General features: G+C 44.3%; 1 protein-coding gene and 1 long non-coding RNA gene across 2 annotated transcripts in view; one reads left to right on the top strand and one right to left on the bottom strand.

The window, feature by feature from the left end:
• Nucleotides 1–18,556, top strand: part of LOC115197306 (low-density lipoprotein receptor class A domain-containing protein 3) — a 121,572-nt gene that overhangs the window by 65,133 nt on the left and 37,883 nt on the right. The window contains exons 3-4 of the mRNA XM_029758698.1: nt 12,653–12,778; nt 15,249–15,383. Of these exons, the coding sequence (XP_029614558.1) occupies nt 12,653–12,778; nt 15,249–15,383 (261 nt within the window). The remainder of the gene's footprint in view (nt 1–12,652; nt 12,779–15,248; nt 15,384–18,556) is intronic.
• LOC115197307 (uncharacterized) lies at nt 12,634–17,766 on the bottom strand. The gene is made up of 4 exons (XR_003878992.1): nt 17,598–17,766; nt 16,882–16,955; nt 15,199–15,319; nt 12,634–12,751 (listed from the first exon to the last, which is right to left on the bottom strand). It is a non-coding gene; the product is annotated as an uncharacterized LOC115197307 (long non-coding RNA).

The raw sequence follows: 18,556 nt of genomic DNA, 5'->3' as shown, positions 1-18,556 counted from the left end.
ACTGGCCTGTCTCCTGGTAGCGCCTCCATGCTCTGGACACTACGCTGACAGACACAGCAAACCTTCTTGCCACAGCTCTCAGTGATGTGCCATCCTGGATGAGCTGCACTACCTGAGCCACTTGTGTGGGTTGTAGACTCCGTCTCATGCTACCACTAGAGTGAAAGCACCGCCAGCATTCAAAAGTGACCAAAACATCAGCCAGGAAGCATAGGAACTGAGAAGTGGTCTGTAGTCCCCACCTGCAGAACCACTCCTTTATTGGGGGTGTCTTGCTAATTGCCTATAATTTCCACCTGTTGTCTATTCCATTTGCACAACAGCATTTGAAATTTATTGTCAATCAGTGTTGCTTCCTAAGTGGACAGTTTGATTTCACAGAAGTGTGATTGACTTGGAGTTACATTGTGTTGTTTAAGTGTTCCCTTTATTTTTTTGAGCAGTGTATATATACACACACACACAGACTGTCAGAAGTAAACACGTCCAGCTACTTGTAGTACACACACCTCAGATACACTATGAGAGATCAAACATTTTTACACAAAACACACGGTGACACACACACCTCGACCATAAAAAATGAAATGTGGTGCTTATGTTGCCCCAGGCTATCCTCTTCCTTGCATCCTATCTCCACGACAACCAGTTGAAAAGTTCATCTCAGAGAGTCATACCAATCTGGCCTGTATTTCTCTGCTGTCTCTGATTTCTCTCTGCTGTCTCTGATTCCTCTCTGCTTCTCTGCTGTCACTCTGATTTCTCTCTGCTTCTCTGCTCTCTCTCTGATTCCTCTCTGCTTCTCTGCTGTCGCTCTGATTTCTCTCTGCTTCTCTGCTCTCTCTCTCTGATTCCTCTCTGCGTCTCTGCTCTCTCTCTGATTTCTCTCTGCTTCTCTGCTGTCGCTCTGATTTCTCTCTGCTTATCTGATCTCTCTCTGATTTCTCTCTGCTTCTCTGCTGTCTCTCTGATTTCTCTCTTAATTCTCTCTGATTCTCTTTCCATCTGTTCTTCCTGATAGCGCTGAGGGCACTTATCTTTCTCTCTCTCTCCCTGTCTCTCTCTCTCTGTCTCTCTGTGTGTGTGTTTTCTATCTCATCTCTGATGCAGGGTCAGCCAGAGTCATGTAAATAATACCACTCACTTTAAAATAGCATTCTACAGCACACAGAAAAAAATACAAATATCTCTGTTTACTTCTTTCTCTTCTCTAAGCATGTAAATAAAACATACCCTTGAAATATCTTTTAACATTACACATGTAAGTTATTGTTTTACTGTATTCCAAAGCCAGTGCACAGTCAATGCCCTCTAAAACTTAACTCATGAACTACCTTTTCCTTCACAAAGCGTGTGTTAAATGAAAACATGTACATCACAGAACTTCAGGGATTCTGTATTTTGGCAGCATGTGTCTACTGTGTATTGGGTTAAGTGAGATTTTGTGCATGTCTGTCACAGGCGTCAACATGAGCAGACCAAGGTGCAGCGTGGAATATGTTCATCTTGAGTTTAATGAATGAAATGAACACTTTACAAATAAACACAAATGACAGCAGACAGTTCAGTCAGGTACTTACAACAAAACGGAAAACAACTACCCACAAAAACGAAGGAAAAACAGGCTGCCTAAGTATGGCTTCCAATCAGAGACAACGATAGACACCTGCCTCTGATTGGAAACCATACCTGGCCAAAACATAGAACACAAAACATAGAATGCCCACCCACCTATCACACCCTGGCCTAGCTAAACAGAGAAAGCACAGCTCTTCTAGGTCAGAGCGTGACAATGTCTCAGTAGTTTGGCAGTATATGTCTACATGCGTGCATGCAAAATCTGCAAGTTTATGCATGTGCATGAACAGTACCAATCAAAAGTTTGGACACACCTACTCATTCAAGGGTTTTTCTTTATTTTTACTATTTTCTACATTGTAGAATAATAGTGAAGACATCAAAATGATGAAATAACACATACGGAATCATGTAGTAACCAAAAACTTGTATATTATATTTTAGAGTCTTCAAAGTAGCCACCCAATGCCTTAACAACGGCTTTGCACACTCTTGGCATTCTCTCAACCAGCTTCCCCGGGAATGCTTTTCCAACAGTATTGAAGGAGTTCCCACATATGCTGAAGACTTGTTGACTGCTTTTCCTTTACACTGCGGTCCAACTCATCCCAAACCATCTCAATTGGGTTGAGGTTGGGTGATTGTGGACGCCAGGTCATCTAATGCAGCACTCCATAACTCTCCTTCATGGTTAAGTAGCCCTTACACAGCTTGGAAGTGTGTTGGGTCATTGTCCTGTTGAAAAACAAATGATAGTCCCACTAAGCGCAAACCAGATGGGATGGCATATCGCTGCAGAATGATGTGGTAGCCATGCTGGTTAAGTGTGCCTTGAATCCTGAATAAATCATCAACAGTGTCACCAGCAAAGCACCCCCACACCATTACACCTCCTCCATGCTTCACGGTGGGAACCACACATGCGGAGATCATCCATTCACCTACTCTGCATCTCAAATTTGGACTCATCAGACCAAAGGACAGATTTCCACCGGTCTTATGTTCATTGCTCGTGTTTCTTGGCCCAAGCAAGTCTCTTCTTATTGGTATTCTTTAGTAGTGGTTTCTTTGCAGAAATTTGACCATGAAGGCCTGATTCACGGAGTCTCCTCTGAACAGTTGATGAAAAGATTTGTCTGTTACTTCAACTCTGAAGCATTTATTTGGGCTGCAATTTCTGAGGCTGGTAATTCTAATGAACTTATCCTCTGCAGCAGAAGACTCTGGGTCTTCCTTTCCTGTGGCAGTCCTCATGAGAGCCAGTTTCATCATAGCGCTTGATGGTTTTTGCAACTGCACTTGTAGAAATGTTCGAAGTTCTTGACATTTTCTGGATTGACTGACCATGTCTTAAAGTAATGATGGACTGTCATTTCTCTTTGCTTATTTGTGCTGTTCTTGCCATAATATAGACATGGTCTTTTACCAAATAGGGCTATCTTCTGTATACCACCCCTATCTTGTCACAACACAACTGATTGGCTCAAACGCATTAAGAAGGAAAGAAATTCCACAAATGATCTTTTAACAAGGCTCACCTGTTAATTGAAATGCATTCCAGATGAATACCGCATGAAGCTGGTTGAGAGAATGTACAAAGCTGTTATCAAGGCAAAGGGCGGTTACTTTGAAGAATCTCAAAGATAAAATATATTTGGATTTGTTTAGCATTTTATTGGTTACTACATGATTCCATATATGTTATTTCATAGTTTTGATGTCTTCACTATTATTCAACAATGTAGAAAATAGTAAAAATAAAGAAAAACCCTTGAATGAGTTGTCCAAACTTTTGACTGGTACTGTATGTGTGTTTTATGTATTGCCTGGGTTGCGAGAAGAGATAAGGGGGTGACTGGGCTTACTGGACCTGGCCCTCATAGTTGAGAAGGAGGATGTGAGAGAAGAAGAAAGAGAGGAGGTAGAGATATACAAAATATATACAAAGGACAGGGTGAGGGAGAGTGAGAAAGAGGGAGAGATGAGAATATAAAGAGGCAGAAAAAGTAGGACGTGTAAAAAATGAGTGGCCATCAGTAAATCCCAGAGGGAAATCCGGATGATGCTGGGCCAATTGTGCGCCGCCCTATGGGAGTCCCAATCACGGCGGCCGGATTTGATACAGCCTGGATTCGAACCAGGTACTAAAGTGACGCCTTTCGCACTGAGATACATTGCCTTAGACCGCTGGGCCAGTCAAAGCCAGCTTTCTAAAGGAAGATGCATTCAACATTATGTTTTCATCAAATTTGTATTTGTCACATGCGCCAAATACAACAGGTTTAAACCTTACAGTGAAATGCATATTTACAAGCCCTTAAACCAACAGTGCTTTAAGAAGTTAAGAAAACAAATACAAATAAATGTTGAGTAAAAATTAGGGGAAAAAAGTAACAAATAATTAAACAGCAGGGGTTACCGGTACAGAGTCAATGTGCGGGGGCACTGGTTAGTTGAGGTATTTGAGGTAATATGTACATGTAGGTAGAGCTAAAGTGACTATGCATAGATTATAAACAGAGAGTAGCAGCAGTGTAAAAGAGGGGTCTGGGTAGCCCTTTGATTAGCTGTTCAGGATTCTTATGGCTTGGGGGTTGAAGCTGTTAAGGAGCCTTTTGGACCTAGACTTGGCGCTTGCCGTGTGGTAGCAGAGAGAACAGTCTATGACTAGGGTGGCTGGAGTCTTCGACAAGTTTTAGGGCCTTCCTCTGACACCACCTGATTTAGAGGTCCTGGATGGCAGGAAGCTTGGCCCCAGTGATGTACTGGGCCGTATGCACTACCCTCTGTAGTGCTTTGTGGTCGGAGGCCGAGCAGTTGCCATACCAGGCAGTGATGCAACCAGTCAGGATGCTCTCGATGGTGCAGCTGTAGAACCTTTTGAGGATCTGAGGACCCATGCCAAGTCTTTTCAGTCTCCTGAGGGGAAATAGGCTTTGTTGTGCTCTCTTCATGACTGTCGTACACGGAACCCAAACCGGCTGTGCGCATGTGCTATCGTGCATACATTTATTTTGTCCTCCCACACCAAACGCGATCATTACACGCAGGTTAAAATATCAAAACAAACTCTGAACCAATGACATTAATTTGGGGACAGGTCGAAAAGCATTAAACATGTATGCAATTTAGCTAGTTAGCTTGCACTTGCTAGCTAATTTGTCCTATTTAGCTAGCTTGCTGTTGCTAGTTAATTTGTCCTGGGATATAAACATTGAGTTGTTATTTTACCTGAAATGCACAAGGTCCTCTACTCCGACAATTAATCCACACATAAAACGGCCAACCGAATCGTTTCTAGTCATCTCTCCTCCTTCCAGGCCTTTTCATCTTTGAACTTATATGGTGATTGGCATCTACATTTTCATAGCATTACCACGACAACCGGCAAAACATTTAGTCTTTCAATCACCCACGTGGGTATAACCAATGAGGAGATGGCACGTGGGTACCTGCTTCTATAAAACCAATGAGGAGATGGGAGAGGCAGGACTTGCAGCGCGAACTGCATCAGAAATAGAAAGGAGTTCTATTTTAGCCCTTGGCATCGCAGATGCTTGTTGGCGCGTTCGAGCAGTGTGGGTGCAATAATTTAATAACATGGATTTCGAAATGTATTTTGCAACGCTTGCGCACTCGACGTGTCCGGTCTGGTCAGCATGTTAGTGTGTTTGGACCATGATAGTTTGTTGGTGATGTGGACACCAAGGAACTTGAAGCTCTCAACCTGCTCCACTGCAGCCCCGTCGATGATATTGGCGGCGTGCTCGGCCCTCCTTTTCCTGTAGTCCACAATCATCTCCTTTGTCTTGATCACATTGAGGGAAAGGTTGTTGTCCTGGCACCACACGATGAGGTCTCTGACATCCCTATAGGCTGTCTCATCGTTGTCAGTGATCAAGCTTACCACTGTTGTGTCATCAGAAAACTTGATGATGGTGTTGGAGTTGTGCCTGGCCATGCAGTCATGAGTGAACAGGGAGTGCAGGAGGGGACTGAGCACGCACCCCTGAGGGGCCCCCGTGCTGAGGATCAGCATGGCAGATGTCTTGTTACCTATCCTTACCACCTGGGGGCAGCCCGTCAGGAAGTCCAGGATCCAGTTGCAGAGGGAGGTGTTTAGTCCCAGGGTCCTTAGCTTAGTGATGAGCTTTGAGGGCACTATGGTGTCGAACACTGAGCTGTAGTCAATGAATAGCATTCTCACATAGGTGTTCCTTTTGTACAGGTGGAAAAGGGCAGTGTTGAGTGCAATAGAGATGGCATCATCTGTGGATCTGTTGGGGCGGTATGCAAATTGGAGTGGGCCTAGGGTTTTGGGATAATGGTGTTGACATGAGCCATTCAGAGCACTTCATGGCTACAGACGTGAGTGCTACGGGTTGGTAGTCATTTAGGCAGGTTTCCTTAGTGTTCTTGGACACAGGCACTATGGTGGTCTGCTTGAAACATGTTGGTATTACAGACTCAATCAGGGACATGTTGAAAATGTCAGTGAAGACACTTGCCAGTTGGTCAGCGCATGCTCGGAGTACACGTCCTGGTAATTCATCTGGCCCTGCAGCCTTGTGAATGTTGACCTGTTAAAAGCTATGGACAGCGTGATCACACAGTCGTCTGGAACAGCTGGTGCACTAATGCATGTTTCAGTGCTACTTACCTTGAAGCGAGCATAGAAGTAATTTAGCTCATCTGGTAGGTTTGTGTCACTGGGCAGCTCGTGGCTGTGCTTCCCGTTGTAGTCTGTAATAGTTTGCGAGCCCTGCCACATCCGACGAGCGTCATAGCCGGTGTAGTACGATTCAATCTTAGCCTTGTATTGATGCTTTGCCTGTTTGATGGTTCATCAGAGGGCCTAGCAGGATTTCATATAAGCTTCCGGATTAGAGTCCCCCTCCTGGAAAGCGGCAGCTCTAACTTTTAGCTCAGTGCAGATGTTGCCTGTAATCATTGGCTTCTGGTTGGCGTATGTACGTACGGTCACTGTGGGGATGACGTCATCAATGCATTTATTGAAGAAGCCAGCGACAGATGTGGTGTACTCCTTAATGCCATTGGAAGAATCCCTTAACATATTCAAGTCTGTGCTTGCAAAACAGTCCTGTAGCTTAGCATCGGCTTCATCTGACCACTTTCTTGTTGACCGAGTCACTGGTGCTTCCTGCTTTAGTTTTTGCTTGTAAGCGGGAATCAGAAGGATATAATTATGGTCAGATTTGCCAAATGGAGGGAGAGCTTCGTACGCGTCTCTGTGTCTGGAGTAAAGGTGGTCTAGTTTTTTTTCCCTCTGGTTGCACATTTAACATGCTGATAGAAATTAGGTAAAACTGGATTTGAGTTTCCCTGCATTAAAGTCCCCGGCCACTAGGAGTGCCGCCTCTGTATGAGCGTTTTCCTGTTTGCTTATGGCCGTATACAGCTCATTGAGTGCGGTTTTGGTGCCAGCATCGGTCTGCGGTGGTATATAGACAGCTACAAAAAATATAAATGTAAACTCTCTTGGTAAATAGTGTGGTGTACAGCTTATCATGGGATACTCTACCTCAGGCGCGCAAAACCTCGAGACTTCCTTAAATTTCGTCCACCAGCTGTTGTTTACAAATATGCATAGGCCGCCGCCCCTTGTCTTACCAGAGGCCGCTGTTCTATCCTGCCGAAAAAGCTTAAAACCTACCAACTGTATGTTATTCATGTCGTCGTTCAGCCACGACTCGGTGAAACAAGATATTACCGTTTTTAATGTCCCGTTGGTAGGATATACGTGCTAGTAGTTCATCTATTTTATTATTGATTGATTGATTGTACGTTGGCTAATAGGACCGATGGTAAAGGTAGATTACCCTCTCAGCGAGGGATCCTTACAAGGCACCCGGACCGTCGTCCACGATACCTCCGTCTTTTCTTCCTGCGAATGACCGGGATGAGGGCCTTGTCACGTGTCTAGAGTAAATCCTTCCCGCCCGACTCGTTGAGGAAGAAGAATTTCTCCAGTATGGGGTGAGTAATCGCTGCCCTCATATCAATAAACTCTTTTCGGTCATAAGACACGGTGGCAGAAACATTATGTACAAAATAAGTTACAAATAACACGACAAAACATACACAATAGCACAATTGGTTACGGGATTGTAAAACAGCAGCCATCTCCTTCGGTGCCACATATTTGATATAGCACACACTTTTCTGGACAGAAGGTTGCACATAGTGCCTTGACAGTTTATGAAATAGACTGATTTTCAATCATTGCAAAGACATACAGTGTCTAGGAGTCACTGCTCCCCTTCTACACATTTTGGCAATATCGCCTGAACGTTGCTGGCCTGGGCGTGATCGAAAGTTCCATTAACGTTTTGGGGCGAAGAGAGAGCAAGGCCGAAGGCTGCTCTTTAGTGCCAACCTACTGTACATTGTTCTCCCTCAGATGTTTATTGCATTGTACAGCGTCAGACTGGGCCAGGACTCTGAAGGAGCCAGATTGATTAGTTTGATCTCCCAACCTCCTAGCAGACTGCCTCTGTCTCTGTGTGCCCTCTTTGCTTTCACCCAGACTCCATTACCCATCGATTTTCCTTCCCACACAAACGCACAGGCAAGGTCAGAGAATATCCTTTCAACTCCTCAGCCTTTTCCTCTCTCTCTCTCTCTCTCTCTCTCTCTCTCTCTCTTTTCTCTATTTTCTTTTATTCCCCTCCGCTCCATGTCACTCCTCACTCTCGCTCATGCATGCTCGTCACGACCTGGTCCACCTGTGCTCAGAGACTTATTTTCTTATGGAGTGAGGGAGAGAAGGAAGGTAGGAGGGGCTGAGGGGGGATGTGCTGAGGGGCAGGAGAGGGGGAAGGAAAATAAGGAGGGAAAGTATTGGCTGTGGAAGGAGAGGAGAAGGTTTGAGGGATGCTGTTAGGAAAAAAAACAAAATTATTTAATAAAGGCTAAAACTATCATGCTCTTCGCTGCTTAGATACTTTTATGGCAAACATATTTGCAATTAAGAATGTTCTCTAGTATAAGGTTTAGGAAGGATTTGAAATGAAAAGCACTCACCCATGAAGTGTGTGTGTGTGGGTGCGTGTGTGTGTGTGTGTGTGTGCCTTTGCGCCAGCGGCATCAATTGGCAGGTTAAAATGGCTGTAATTCCAGTCCTCGAGTGCCTTTTTTGCCCCAGCTAACACACCTGACTCCAATAATCACCTAATCATGATATTCAGTTTACAATGCAATTTGATTAATCAGCTGTATTTGCTAGGGATGGAGAAAAAGTGTGACACCAATCGAGGACTGGAGTTTTCCACCCCTGGGTAGATGACTTGGGCTTGGTACTGTAACTGCTGTTTGATTTGACATGAAACTAAACTAGAGTTTTAATCACGGTGCTTATGTAGCTAGTGCATAGCAGTGTTTTTACCACAAGTGAACTCCAATCAAGTTCTAGAAACATCTCAAGGATGATCAATGGAAACAGGATGCACCTGAGTTCAATTTCGAGTCTCATAGCAAAGGGTCTGAATACTTATGTAAATAAGGTATTTTTTTATATTTTTATACATTTGCAAACATTTCTAAAAACCTGTTTTCGCTTTGTCATTATGGGGTATTGTGTGTAGATTGATGAGGGAAAACATCTATTTAATACATTTTAGAATAAGGCTGTGAAGTAACAACATGTGGAAAAAGTCTAGGGGTCTAAATACTTTCCGAGTGCACTGTAAATGAAGCTACAGCAACAAGGTAATAACGTCTGAAGTAAATTTAGCTTATTTTTTGCTGTTCTCAAAATTTCATTTTTTAGTTTTTAAGTTGTGTAGAAATGCAGTAAATAAGCTTCAATTTTATTTTCCTGCTGGTATTGGCCTTACCTGACTGCAGGCGCATTCGTTTTAATTTGTACTGCTGAGCTGAACACCCCCACTGACTTTGGAAGCCATACAAAAAAACTGGGGCTGTTTTTTGTAAACAACTTCTATTTAGGCTCAGAGGAGAAGGGGAAAAACTTGGCCCAGAATTAGAGAAATTCAACTAAGAGGGAGCGTGTGATAGGAGTGGTGGAAGAGTGGGGGGAGGGAGTGGGAGAGGTTGAAGGACAATGCTCTGGAAAATAAACAAGAAAGTACTTACATTTAGAGAGGTGGAGAGCAAGGGATTCCAGGAAACAAAAACAAAGAGAACACCTTCACAGAGGAATAAACAAGGGACATTTAATAACAGGGTCTAATTTTTTATTTTGTAAAGTCTCTCCCCTCTCCGCTCCCCCTCTTTTACCCAAAACTATGTAGCTTCTCTAATTAACTTTGATTGTTTTTTTATGTCCTGAGAGCTGCACTCTGCTCTGCCTGTGGAGGACGAGGTGACCCCAAACAGATGTGAATGCAGCTATAAGCACATTAACTTCCCCCTTCCACACCCCTCCACCCACCCCCACCAATCCAGTTTCTGTGCGACTGCCATGAAATGAACATTAATGCTAATTTTTGAACTAATTCTGACAATATAAGCTTGGATCAGACAGTGGCTATCCATACTGGTGCTACTGGGTTGCTGGGGGAGAAGGAGGAAAGGTAGCCATGACAGGGCTTGGGGCGACAAGTAGCCTAGTGGTTAGAGCATTGGGCCAGTAACCGGAAGGTTGCTGGATTGAATCTCCGAGCTGACAAGGTACAAATCTGTCGTTCTGCCCCTGAGCAAGGCAGTTAACCCACTGTTCCCTGGAAGCCAAAGACGTGGATGTTGATTAAGGCAGCCCCCAGCACCTCTCTGATTTAAAGGGGTTGGGTTAAATGTGGAAGACACATTTCAGTTGAATACATTTAGTTGGACTACTGACGAGGATGCACCCCGGGTCCGGGATAAAGGGAAAAAGGAAAGGGGCCCCTTTCCAGGGGTGCATCCTCGTCTCCTGTCCTTCGTATGAGTAGATGATAAAGGAAAGGAGCAGACAAAAGAAGTGGATTGAGACTTCAGTTCAATGTAGCCACAAACCATTCTCCGCTCGAATTCTCACTTTCTTAGGAGGCCAAAAGAAATGCAAGAAAGACATGATATGTGAGAAACAGACTGCAATCTGTTTTGATTGTTTTCTACAGCAAAGTGAGAGAGAGTGAGAAAATATGAAGAAAAACAACAACTCAGAGCCATGTCTTTTTTCTCCGCAGAGTTTAATGAATGTGATATACCATCCATGCAGAATGGGCTTTAAGCACTCAGGGCCTCCGCTGTGGCTGTAAACAAAGGCTGTACACACACACACACACACACACACACACACACACACACAAACGTGCACACGCATACACACACACACACACACGCACGCACGCACGCACGCACACACACACACACACACACAGGCAGACCAGACGCTCCAGTGTTGAGGGATTGCATTTCAGCGAGGAGAGGAGAGAGTATGCGGGTGCTCTGCGTACCCCTCCTTCTTTCACACATAATCGCTGCAGCTTGAAAGAGCTCATAAATCAGCCTACCACAATGGATTGTAGGGGGAGAAATGTGTGCCCCTGGCATTTTAAATGGCGCAGTGCCAAGCCATGGACAGGCCAATAATAATTCTCTTTGTTATTCAAAGTGGCGAAAACACAGGGAGATGTTTGGGTGTTGGCTGGCTTAGAGATATACTGTGTACCCACTCACTACACCCCTTTCCTGTGTCAGTGATTCAGAGGGTTGAGGCCTTGCTTTGTAATGTTGGGTTTTACTAGAGCTGCCGGTTATGTATGCAGTGTCTGTGCCCACATACTGGTGGCTAACTGGTTACTGGTGGTTGCTCAAATGACTGCTGAGTTGACCATGCCACCTACAGAAGGTTAGATCTCTTCCTATAGCATCTGATTTACTAAGCTTTTGTGTTGCATACATTTTCCAGAGGGAATTAAACTTTGAATGTTGAATTAATTATAAAGAACAGATTAAGAAGTAGAAGTTCTGAAGTATAAGTGGTTTTAGCTCTCTCTCTTCTCTCTCTCTGTCCCCCACCCCCCACCCCAGATAGTGGATTTCCAATCTAGATAATGCTCTAAGGTTCTTTGATTTGCACGGCAGAGTGTCCCAGATGGACTCATCTTGCCATAGCAGGCTTGGGTCACACTATGGAACGGACTCCATGGGTCTATGCAAATCCAATGCACTTCTCAAAATGCCTATCCAGGCCCTGGAAAGTAATTACCTGCTCTGGACTGAAAAGCATCCAAAGTAACCTAGTTCTTTCTGGTCTGACTTCTCCCCATGCGTCTCCCTGTCTTTCCTCTGCCTGGTGTAGCTACTTTCTCCACAGTGTTTTCCTCCTCCAGAGAGGGGATCAATGTGTCTAAAGCAGGCAGCTAAAGTTAGGTGCTGCTGGGGTTAAACAGGGCTGGGTGATGGGGGTGGAGGCTCATCAACCTCCTGGCTATCCACCGAGATCTGGCCCTCCCTCCGTCTACCCTCCGTTAGATTGATCGATGGTGGATCTATACTAACGCTTCCCTCCACTTTGTTCTCTCTTTGTCTCTGTCTGCTTTCTGTCTGCTCTCCTCCTAACTGCTTTCCATTCTGTTTCCAACATGTAGCTCTTAAGGTGGGGGGTAGGTCTATAGAGAAAGTGCAAAGAAGTACTGCAGGACAAGTAGAACTGATAAATTCACTGACCTTTAGTATAACAGAACTACATTTGTAACATTCTGTATTAGAACTCACCATTGCCAGAATGTCAATAAGAAGGATCTTTTAAGGCCATGAATGAAATGCGAGCAGTTGCCTGTAATATACAGTGATTGTCTGGTAGGACCCACATCCCTCTATCCCTCCCACTCGCCTCTCACTCCTTGTCTCCCCCTCACTCACTGTCCTGTTCTTCATCTCTCTCTCTCCTTCCTTCCCTTTCTCTCCCTCTACTTCTTTCCCTTCTTCTCATTCGTTCTTCTTTCTCATATTTCTCTCTTTTCCCCACAGCTCAACTCTATTATGAGACACTTAAAACTGTAGCATCATCCATCCATAGTCATTTCTGCCATCATCCTAATAACAGACCCTTCTCCCCTTCCTCTCCCTCGCTCTCTCCCCCCCTCCTCTCCTCTCCTCCCCACAGCCAAGATAAAGTCCAAGTGTGCTCCGACGTTCTTCGCCTGTGCCAACGGGATCCACTGTATCATCGGGCGGTTCCGTTGCAATGGCTTCAGCGACTGTCCTGACGGGAGCGACGAGAAGAAATGCAGTGAGTATCTCACAGCAACCACCTCCCATCCCATAATAACCCTGGCATAATACCCCATCATGACCTTAATGTACAGTATGTCATGGAAGCCACTCTCTATATAACCACATACTGTATTTAAACACAGGTTGGTCTTCTGGATCTACTGTATGATCAGTGCAACTTGTCCTCTTGTTAGGATAATTTGGGGGCCAGCTTTAGCTGTAGTATACAATGGGGGAAAAAAGTATTTGATCCCCTGCTGATTTTGTACGTTTTTTCCACTGACAAAGAAAAGATCAGTCTGTAATTTTAATGGTAGGTTTATTTGAACAGTGAGAGACAGAATAACAACAAAAATCTCCAGAAAAACGCATTTCAGAAATGTTATAAATTGATTTGCATTTTAATGAGGGAAATAAGTATTTGATCCCCTCTCAATCAGAAAGATTTCTGTCTCCCAGGTGTCTTTTATACAGGTAACGAGCTGAGATTAGGAGCACACTCTTAAAGGGAGTGCTCCTAACCGCAGCTTGTTACCTGTAAAAAAGACACCTGTCCACAGAAGCAATCAATCAATCAGATTACAAACTCTCCACCATGGCCAAGACCAAAGAGCTCTCCAAGGATGTCAGGGACAAGATTGTAGACCTACACAAGGCTGGAATGGGTTACAAGACCATCGCCAAGCAGCTTGGTGAGAAGGTGACAACATTTGGTGCGATTATTCGCAAATGGAAGAAACACAAAAGAACTGTCAATATCCCTCGGCCTGGGGCTCCATGCAAGATCTCACCTCTTGGAGTTGCAATGATCATGAGAACGGTGAGGAATCAGCCCAGAAGTACACGGGAGGATCTTGTCAATGATCCCAAGGCAGCTGGGACCATAGTCAACAAGAAAACAATTGGTAACACACTACGCTGTGAAGGACAGAAATCCTGCAGCGTCCGCAAGGTCCCCCTGCTCAAGAATACATATACATGCCCGTCTGAAGTTTGCCAATGAACATCTGAATGACTCAGAGGACAACTGGTGAAAGTGTTGTGGTCAGATGAGACCAAAATGGAGCTCTTTGACGTCAACTCAACTCGCCGTGTTTGGATGAGGAGGAATGCTGCCTATGACCCCAAGAACACCATCTCCACCGTCAAACATGGAGGTGGAAACATTATGCTTTGGGGGTGTTTTTCTGCTAAGGGGACAGGACAACTTCACCGCATCAAAGGGACGATGGACGGGGCCATGTACCGTCAAATCTTGGGTGAGAACCTCCTTCCCTCAGCCAGGGCATTGAAAATGGGTCATGGATGGGTATTCCAGCATGACAATGACCCAAAACACACGGCCAAGGCAACAAAGGAGTGGCTCAAGAAGAAGCACATTAAGGTCCTGGAGTGGCCTAGCCAGTCTCCAGACCTTAATCCCATAGAAAATCTGTGGAGGGAGCTGAGGGTTCGACTTGCCAAAAATCAGCCTCGAAACCTTAATGACTTGGAGAAGATCTGCAAAGAGGAGTGGGAGAAAATCCCTCCTGAGATGTGTGCAAACCTGGTGGCCAACTACAAGATACGTCTGACCTCTGTGATTGCAAACAAGTACTAAGTCATGTTTTGCAGAGGGGTCAAATACTTATTTCCCTCATTAAAATGCTAATCATTTTATAACATTTTTGACATGCGTTTTTCTGGATTTTTTTGTTGTTATTCTTTCTCTCACTGTTCAAATAAACCTACTATTAAAATCATAGACTGATCATTTCTTCGTAAGTGGGCAAATGTACAAAATCAGCAGGGGATCAAATACTTTTTTCCCCCACTGTATAGAAGTGGTGGATTTGGGAGTGGGCTCACATGGCTCCCTCCCTTTGTTCCTGTTTCTCTCCATCTCGGCAGAGCAGCTTCTAACGATCCAATCACTCTCCATCGTCAGAGACACTGTGCCTAGCCTACAGGCCCCCACGCTGATGCACATCTAATCTAGCCATTTAAATGGAACTGCGCTCCTTCCGCGTGCTCTGTGCTACGAACGCCGCGCTCTGAGAACCGACCACTATGTCTTTACTGCCTAATTGTCTGGATATTCTTACAAGATAATTCAGCCTCATTCTGCTCAGGCTTGGAACAAAGGCCAAGCAGCACAAGAGTGCATAGAGGAATCAGAAGTGTTCTGAGGTCTCTCATGCTATTTGTGTATCTAATCAAAAACCGAGATCAAATGGTTTTACTGTATCTCTCGATGCGGTGTGATGCATTTCATTTTTTCATTAATTCCCTCTTGATATTTCTTTGATAAATTGATCAATTGGACTGTGTAAAAGGTTTGAGGTTTCTCTCGTTTTTTTTTAGGTTTCTCCCGCTCTTCAGTTTAAGGAGCTGGTGGTTATAAAAATGAAACAAAAGAATGCCTACAGTTTGTTTATCACATACCTAACCCCTTACCTCTATCCCCTGACCTCTAACCTCTGAGCTGTGCTGTGGTCCTCTCACAGCAGGTAACCCGCTGGTGTGCATGGAGGCCCGCTTCAAGTGTCGTAACGGGCGCTGTGTGGACCGCAGTTTCCTGTGTAACGGACAGGACAACTGTCAGGACAACAGTGACGAGGAACACTGTCTCACCACCGCAGGTAAGGAGCTACACACTACATAGTAACTACCCGCTAGCTACACACCAGTTACATGCTAGCTACGTGCTAGCTATACACTAACATGGCTACATGCTAATGGTTTCACAGTCACAAGGCACCATTATGCTAGTATCCAACATTGCTCACTAGGATTCGGTACTTTGCTACCAATTGCAATCCAAGCCAACTTTGTAAACTTTAAGTCAGTAGCAAGAAGCTAGCTTGTTCCTGCAGAGGAAGTTAACATGCACATGTGCCTCAATACACATCTCCCAGACCTCCATGGCCATCCTGATATAGGCCGGAGTCAGGATCCATCAGGTGGGAACTGTGTAGAGGTCTGCCATCAAGACAGATTGCAGCACGCAGAGAGGAGAGGAGAAGCTCAGGGTTTATTATCCCTCTGAGCTGAGGAAGAGGAGGCATAACACAGCCACAAACACACAATCTATGCCCCCCCCTCTCTGACTTTGCCTCTCTCTAGAATAAGAGCAGAGGTGCTGCAGATGACAGATAAGGCACACAATATCCGCTTTAAGCCACCTGAAGTCATCCCACACTCCCTTCTTCCTCTCTACACTCCCCATCTCATGTAGTTAGAATGCTGTTTGGGTTACCTGTGTCTGATAATTACATCTAGCCTACTCTCATTGTTTTATCCTTCCATTGTTTTATTCCTGCAGTCTGATTTAGCCCATTTGTTAGACAGCCACAGAGAATGGCCTCTATGTTTTTTAATCTATTTATTCATTGGGTAATGGGTTTTTGGATGGGGAAGTGACAAAGTGGCGAAAAATGCAATGTAGCAATATAAAATAGTGGTGAGGGAAAAAATCGATACAGTTACATATCTGTCACGTCCTGACCAGTAAAAGGGGTTATTTGTTATTGTAGTTTGGTCAGGGCGTGGCAGGGGGTGTTTTTCTGTGTGTTTTGGGGCGTTCTATGTTCCTTTTTCTATGTTTTTGTATTTCTTTGTTTTGGGCCGAGTAGGGTTCCTAATCAGAGGCAGGTGTCTATCGTTGTCTCTGATTAGGAATCATACTTAGGCAGCCTGTTTTCCTTTGGGGTTTTGTGGGTAGTTGTTTTCTGTCTTGTGTGTTCACCTGGCAGAACTGTTGGCTTTCGTTTTCCCTGTTTGTTTTTGAAGTGTCTCATTAAAAATCATTATGACCACTTACCACGCTGCATCTTGGTCCCCTCTTCCAGACGATTGTTACAATATCAAAATATTATTTTGGACGATATTATATTGATACTTTGATTAGATTGATTTGTTGAAATAGAAATAAAAATTATAAAAGTGGGAGCATTTATTTCATTTTTTGCCAAGTGGCGTTAAGGGTTTATCATACCCGTGCATGTTTACCAAAATGTGTACACATATGCACAACAGTGGAATATTGGACCGTTAGCTTTCATACTTTTTAGAATTTTTAGCGCAGCTCAAACAATTTCTCCAACTGTCAACACATTCAAATGAATAGAGGATACATACCGGAGACACGTTGGTTGGGAATTGTGGGGAGGTGCTATGCGTCCCCCGCAGATGGTGGTGTCAGAGCCGCGGAGCTATGTCACAATGGGACACAGGACAATCACTTATCAGCATCTATGGACTGTGATTTACACTTTCGCTAGCGCTACTCAGCTATACCTGTGCCAAAACTCTGGTATTTTTCATCCTTTAGCTTGTTCTCCACCTAGGTTTTCAGCAATTTTATTTCCTTGACTGATCAAACCGAGAATCCGGGACACTCAATTTAGTATGATATGTTACGTTTGGTATGGTTACATAAGACAGAAGGTTACTTAAGGTAAAAACGAAATGCGAGTGGATGGGTGGGCATAAAATGTGAACGTCTAGCCGCCCGAAGGTTCCGTGTTCGAATCTCATCACAGACAACTTTAGTATTTTAGCAACTTTGCAACTACTTACTACTTTTTAGCTAACCCTTCCCCTAACCTTAAGCCTTTAACCTAACTCCTAACCCCTTAACCTAACCCCTAGCCTAGCTAACCTTAGCCACCTAACTAACGTTAGCCAGAAAAAATGTGGAATTCATACGTATTGCAAATTCGTAACATATTGTACGAATTACAATTCGTAACATATCATACGACTTGTAAATGTTAAATATAGGCAGAACTTTACCAAAATGATTACTACGTTGTTTGCTGGAAATAAAAGTTTTGGCTTTGATACCGGCTTACCTTTCAGATATAAAGAAAAGCTGGAAAAAAGTTGGCAGTATAGTAAAGTTGGCAGAAAAACGTATTGCGATGTAATCTAAGAAGAGCATGGGAAGACAGAGAATAAAGTGCAATAGAAACCATTGGAATAAAAGGCTAAGGGGGATTTGAGATCAAGTGAAAGAGAGAGAGAGAGAGAGAGAGAGATAGTAAGAGCGAGAGATAGTAAGAGCGAGAGATAGTAAGAGAGGGATAGCAGTCGTCTAGAGTCGAGCCCCGAGGCAGAGCGAGGGAGGGGGAGGGCTCTGTAATTCAGGAAGCAGAAATAACATTAAAGCCCATTCGGCAAAGCAGCGTTTACTTTTCCTCACAAATCTGTGTTTGGGTGCATGGTGTCGGAGGGGTTGGGTGCGGGGTGTGTGTTTGACCCCCCCTTTGCCTTGTCACAGCAGGAGAAGAGCCCGGGGGCACAGACGTCCCAGACACACACACAAACACATTGGAGACCAGAGACACACTCTGCATGCCCAAGCACCAAACACATACACACACACACTAAAGCAATAATACAGCCAGTATAACTCCCTGACCTTCAGCAGTCTAATATCAGAATGAGAAATTTGTGAATGTGAAATAATATGAGACATGCAGAGAGCTGTAGATGAAGTGTTCTCTGTTAGATGGAAAGTTGGAGACAGTGTCTTAACAGTAATATTAATTCAAAGAATGGGGGAAAGTTATTTCAAATCTGCTACGAAGGGACATGTTTTCAAAGTATTGCCATTGAATTGTCTTAGTAGACTAATGACACAGTGTGTTACACATGATGAGGTTGGAGTGAGTCATCCAGAGAGAGAGCGAGAGAGAGAGAGAGAGAGAGAGAGAGAGAGAGAGAGAGAGAGAGAGAGAGAGAGAGAGAGAGAGAGAGAGAGAGAGAGAGAGAGAGAGAGAGAGAGAGAGAGAGAGAGAGAGAGAGAGAG

The sequence above is a fragment of the Salmo trutta genome, chromosome 7 (genome assembly GCF_901001165.1).
Source record: "Salmo trutta chromosome 7, fSalTru1.1, whole genome shotgun sequence".
Taxonomy (NCBI): Eukaryota; Metazoa; Chordata; class Actinopteri; order Salmoniformes; family Salmonidae; genus Salmo; species Salmo trutta.
The sequence above is the reverse complement of the archived record's forward strand: the minus strand, read 5'-3'. Positions and strand labels throughout refer to the sequence as shown.